We start from the raw sequence: 6,000 nt of genomic DNA, 5'->3' as shown, positions 1-6,000 counted from the left end.
CGACCAGTTGCACCGTTTTCTCCTTAGGCCTCGGGTACGATACGAGCGGCGAGCGGCGGGCGGCGAGCGGCAAGCGGCGTGAGCGGCGCCGCTCTGATATCGGTCCTCATTTAGTTGCGAGTAAATCCATTGAGGGTGGGTACGATATGTTTGAGCGGCGAGCGACAGTGAGCGGCGCCGCCCAGTGCCGCTCATGGTTCCAAGTCCAGACCGATTTCTTTTCCACTGCCGCTCGCCGCTCAGTAGATTCATCCTTCAGTGGAGTTTTTAGAAGTCTTCCTTTCGCCCACTTTTCTTAGTATTTCCTCATTACTTGCTCGTTCGACCCATTTTATATTCATCATTCTTCGGTAAGAACACATTTCGAATGTTTTCACTCCGCTCCTGACGACGTCCAAGCCTCGCTTCCATGAAAAAACATGATCCATATTCAGCATGTGATGAATTGTTTGCTTACATTTTTAGCTGTAAGTAGATTCTTCCTTTTGTAGAATGCCTTCTCCGTCTGTGCTATTCTACTTGTGATTTCTTTCTGACTTCCCCATCGCTGGTCAATCGGTTTCCTAGGTAGCAAAGCTCTCTCATCTTCAAGCTTTTGTTTTCCTAGTTTCGTGTAATTTCCAGTCTCCTCTCATTTACTGAAATGAATATCAAATTTTTCTTTTTGTTGATTTCCAGCAGAAATCTGGCCATTTACCTTTTTAAATTTATCAAAGTCTCCTTCAAATCATACTCTGTCCCGGCTATGACAGCTACGTTGTCATAAAAACGCAGCATTCTAATTCTTTCCCCAAGGTATTTACACCTGGACCCTTTTCTTTGATTTCATTGACGGCTTTCTCGATGTAAACATTAAAGAAGATGGGGGATAGTTCATACCCTTGTCTCACTTATTTTTCTATTCTTGCTCCTCGCAGTTGGGCACAGGTTTTATCATAACTACTTGGTTTCCATTAAAGCTAGATACAATCTTCAATAATTGCGTAACACTCAAATTTCTTCCAGAATTCTAAGCGTTGAATACCATTCCACGTTGTCAAAGGCCTTCTCCAATTCGAAAAATACAGCGAACGTCGTGTTTTTCTTCTCCATTCTCTTCTCTATGGGCAGCCTAAGGAGCCAAAATTGCTTCCCAAGTCCCCTTGCTTTTCCTGAATCCGAATTGGTCATCATCCAAGAATTCTTCAGTTCTACGTTCTATTCTTACGAAGGTGATTCTTGTCAGTATCTTCAACGCATGTATCGCCACACTCATTGTCCTAAACTCTCAACAGTTCTCTGCTCTCTTCTTTTATTGAATGGGAATCAAGGGCGTACCCAGGATCATAACTAGGGTGGGGGGGCAAGCCATGGTCTAGGGGGGTGAAGCCAAGTTGTGACATTTTAGCATGGAAAAGGTGGATGAAGCCAACATTTCAAGAAAATTATAACAGCGCTTTATTAGTTCATGAGATTATTTCCTGGAAAAATAGTTTTATTTTAGTTACATATCTTATACTAGTAAATATAATTCTTCGTGGGTTTAAAGAAAATTTGTTGAATCCTTTCGTTTCAATTCAGTGCTGATTTTGCTTAAAGGCTTTTGCGATTTCTTTTCTACAGGGGACAGCTGCCCCTTTCTCCCCTCCCCCCCTGGATACGCCCATGATGGGAATTATGATGTTCTTCTCAAAATCACCTCGTATATCTCCTGTTGAATAAATTCCGCGGATACCTTTGTAAAACTGAGTTAAAGTCTTCTCTCCTGCATTTTAATTAGATCTGCTAAACCGTTATTACCGAGTCAGTTTTGTTTCCATGGGGTTTGAAAAGCATTATTCCAGGCAGGCCCCTGAGGGGCACACTTGTCAATGCCATTTGGGAAGAGTGGCGAGATGAAACTGAAATTGTACAACACAGTATACATTGCAAACACCATACAACATAAAAACAAAATACCTAGATACTTAACACAAAAGCGAGGGACCACTTCTCTCCGATGCAAACAGGTGGCATGAGGTCCATGTTTTATCTTCGTTTGTTCTTCCTGCCTGCAATACAAAACGGTCAATTAAGAAGGATATGTAGAGAATTCCAGGCACTCTTCAAATCCACATAACTATGGTAAATCTTACGCAAATTAGCATCCTTGTTCCAAAATCTCAATCCAATAAATTTCATTTTGCAGTTTACGCAGGATGTAATTTCGCACAATCACTCCGCGATTCAACACCACGTTTCCTTCGGATAGGTGCGGGCAGAGCTCACTCAGAATAAACCACTGAAGAGGGAAAACACAGTCATTTCACGGGGCCTGTCCCTTTCCCTGGAATTTCTTCAAATTTTCATACAGGAAAACTAATTGTCATGCTCAGGCGGTAGGTTTTGAGGTCTCACTGTTACAGTATTACTGCCTGCAGAAAATTATCTTTCGCAACACACTCGAGTGGCTGGAAAAGTACTTTCCTAACAAATTTGAAAGATTTGGGAACCTTTGGAATTTTTATCAAAAGTTATAACAACGATTTTATAGATCATGAATCTTCATGGAATTTAAGTGGACGTGAGTACAATCTATAGACGTGAACTTTAGCTTTGTGGTCCAAAAGATTTTTTTCTTTTATTTATTACTTCGTTTAATCAACCATAGGAGCTGATTTTGTTAGTTCAAGAAGGAAACTAAACGCAACAAAGACACAAATGAAATTTAACGTCGGACTTACGTAGTACTTAAAAAAGCTAAAAGATTGTGACGCCAAATATCGGGAAAATTAGCATTGTCCGCTAAAACCTAAAATTTGCAACCTAAACCGCTAAATCCTAACAATTTGTACGTATTCTCTCGGCGTTTGAGTAAAGAAAGTATGGTAGTGTATAAAAGTATCGCATACGAAAGAATGCGCGATGCAGCGGCCCACTCCCGATTACGCCGCCGCGCCGGGTCGGAAGACGGTCGGCTGCCGTGGCTGACGAAAAGGTTGATTACTTTAGTGCTTGACTGCTACGTATACAGATATTAAACTCCTAAATCAAGTCATTAGAGTGACTTATTGACCAGTGGCACCGACTTCATGGGGCCTGAGGGGGCCCGAGCCCCCTCAAAAATTCGTTATGGGGGTGAGGAAAAAATGAGCCAGGCTTGTCGATTTCCCCCGGAGTGTCCAGATCTCGATATTCGAGTTAACAGGGTTCTAATGTTGATCATAAGACTCTTCTAAAATGCTTAAAAACCTTAAAAGTCACTAATTATAAAATTTCCCGGGGCAAGATCCCCGGTTTGGGTTCCCCCCCCCCCCCCCCCCCCCAATATTTTTTGTAAGTCGGCGTCCCTGTTATTGACCTTAAAATCGATATTATTACATGATTTTCGTGATATCGCCTCCTGTCGACAGATTTCTGAACTAACTGGCCTCAAAACTGGCCTCAAATTGAGACCACATTGCACGGAAGGCCCGAAGCATATTATGAACATGATTCTTCTTATGAAATGTATGGATAGAGACATCAAATTACGCCTCCAATCTATAATTCAGGGAAACGTTATTTTGCTCACCCAGAGAATATTCTGTTTGCGATGTTAGCCTATGAACGCAGACAAAATCGTGCAATTGGCATCACAAAGATATTGCAATCGAAGGAAACTCAGTGGGAAGAATTGAGAAAAGTCGAAATTCCAAAGCTAAACTTCAATGCACAAAATTATATCGACTTGGTTGATTGGGAATCAATTGAGGTAACTCAACCACCATTAGTAGCTTGGATGACAAAGAAAGACTTGGAAGACCTTGTTACGGAAAAAGCTGTGTTAGAAGTACCTGCTTTTTCCTGGGGGACACGGGTGGAACTCGATGGTAGCCACTTCCTCGTGGTGAGTTCTGGGTAGTTTCTTCACGAAACTAGCAGAGAGTTACTTAGTGAAATGCTTGGTGTTCAGGTTCGGCTCTTTCTCAGCCTTGGCGGAATTTCTTGTCGAAAATAGTTCAACAGGTACGTAATTCGTCAATATGATTGATGTTAATTTAAAATAATTTACCTTATTATAAATTTTTGTGGTATTATTTACCACCATATGATGACTTCTTTCCTAAAAAATGATATTCAATCGAAATAAATATTATTTTATGCTAAATTTAGCCCCAAAAATGATTTTTTTCGAAACAATTGACTGAATGTTGAATGAAATGAATTGTGTTGTGCGGGTGGTCTATACTCTACTTTAGTTATTTATTCATAGACATTGTTTGAGCCAAAGATTTTGTCAAATTAACTTCAAATTTCATTTTTGTAAAGTTTAAACATATATCCACCCTTTAATATTATTCATTATCCCATATTTACATAAAATTAGTCTTCATAACCGTTTGATTCTGAAATCGGCCTGATATTTTGCAAAATTTTAAACTTTAGAGCTCGGGCGGCAGTGGTTAATATTATCCGATTTGAAAAAAATTTTGTGTGCGAGATCCTGATATCATTTCGTAAATTTCCCGCACAGGGAAAATTTGATCAGGAAAACAAAACCTTTTTTCGGCCCACCCTACTCAACAGCTCTGTAACCGAAACTACTCGACTCGACATTCGTAATACTACTCGAAGCACTCGAGTCGAGTACCAATTAATCGACTCGACTCGAATTTTCGAGTACTCGCACATCCCTACCAGGCCATCCCTATTAAGCTTAGTAAGCCCTAATATGTATTCACAGCTGGGAGACGTTATCATGCTTATTCGAAAGTTTAGCGCACAGTAACACAATAGAACTGAAGAAATTGAATAATATTGGCATCTGTGAGCCTTTAAAAGGGAGAAACATAAGATATGTATAACGATTTTTTTAATTCTCGGTTGCATCCCTCACTTCTTTGCCAAAATAGTCAGGCATTGATTTCCAAATTTATGCAATATGCCCTCTGATGCTGTGCTGTTTTCATTCTTCTTATTAAACCTACATAACCTTAGGCTTAAAACTGGATTTAAAATTACTTCATAGTACTGTGTACTAGGTAGCTGACTGCCCTCAACTACTTCCTCTGTTAACTTTTAACCCTTTATCACCCATTGTTGCTTCTAAGCAACATCAAATATGTTTAACTTTCAGCTCTATTTAGGAGATATCTAAACTAAATATTATTTTGTAGTGTACATTTTAATGACGAAATATTAAGCTACCAGGATAATTATCATTGAGTGTAGAATTTTCAAGTTTTCAAAATGAAAAGTCTTGAAATTTGATTTCTCCCAGAAACAGCTCTGGGTTAGAAAGGGTTAAAGGCCAACTCGATCCACCCAATCGCACTCAAAACTCTGGATATCTCCCACCTAACGCTAACCATTATATCGCCTCTCCTCCCTTCAAAATTCATTCCATCGATCCATTTATCATGCAACAATTTCACCATACAAGCCATGTCTCATCAGTCAGTCAAATTCTTTCCTCTCACCTACGATTTCTTCGCTGTTGTTTTTACACGGCTATTTTCCTTCGTCCTTTTTCATTTTTCTATTAAATTTTTCACTTTAAGTTGGGGATTCTGCTGTATGCAAAGAATGATTTAAATACTTAAATTAAAAAGATAACAGTGAATCCCCGGAAACTAACATTTCCCCGGAATTAAATGGCGTGATGGAGGTGCACAGTTCACTTAAGAGCCAAATACGGTATATCATCGCCCGCATAAAGTTGAGAGGCGGCGGATGGTGGATTAGACCGAGTGTCGCGGTATTTACGGAATAAATGGAGGACCTCATCTTTGCCATTTCTCGATTTGATCATCAATTAATATGAAATCGATCGATTCGACTTTTACTTTGTGAAAATCCATGTTGAAATGAAAATACACAACCCTGGTAACTTTTCACTGGAAAATTATTTATTGGTACGACGCGTATCGACGCTGAGGCGTCATTCTCAGTGTACTTGAGAATGACGCCTCAGCTATTAACGCGTCGTACCAATAAATAATTTTCCAGTGAAAAGCTACCAGGGTTGTGTATTTTCATTTCATCGATTAATATGTTCAC

At 39.7% G+C, this 6,000-nt stretch overlaps 1 protein-coding gene across 1 annotated transcript in view; it reads right to left on the bottom strand.

Moving 5' to 3' along the window:
- Positions 1 to 1,761: 1,761 nt before the first annotated feature.
- The window catches only part of LOC124165375, a 74,565-nt gene continuing 70,326 nt past the window's right edge, over positions 1,762 to 6,000 (bottom strand). The window contains exon 9 of the mRNA XM_046542755.1: positions 1,762 to 2,030. Within this exon, the coding sequence (XP_046398711.1) occupies positions 1,947 to 2,030 (84 nt within the window). The 3' untranslated portion in view covers positions 1,762 to 1,946. The remainder of the gene's footprint in view (positions 2,031 to 6,000) is intronic.

Source organism: Ischnura elegans, chromosome 9, assembly GCF_921293095.1.
Source record: "Ischnura elegans chromosome 9, ioIscEleg1.1, whole genome shotgun sequence".
NCBI classification, from domain to species: domain Eukaryota; kingdom Metazoa; phylum Arthropoda; class Insecta; order Odonata; family Coenagrionidae; genus Ischnura; species Ischnura elegans.
The sequence above is the reverse complement of the archived record's forward strand: the minus strand, read 5'-3'. Positions and strand labels throughout refer to the sequence as shown.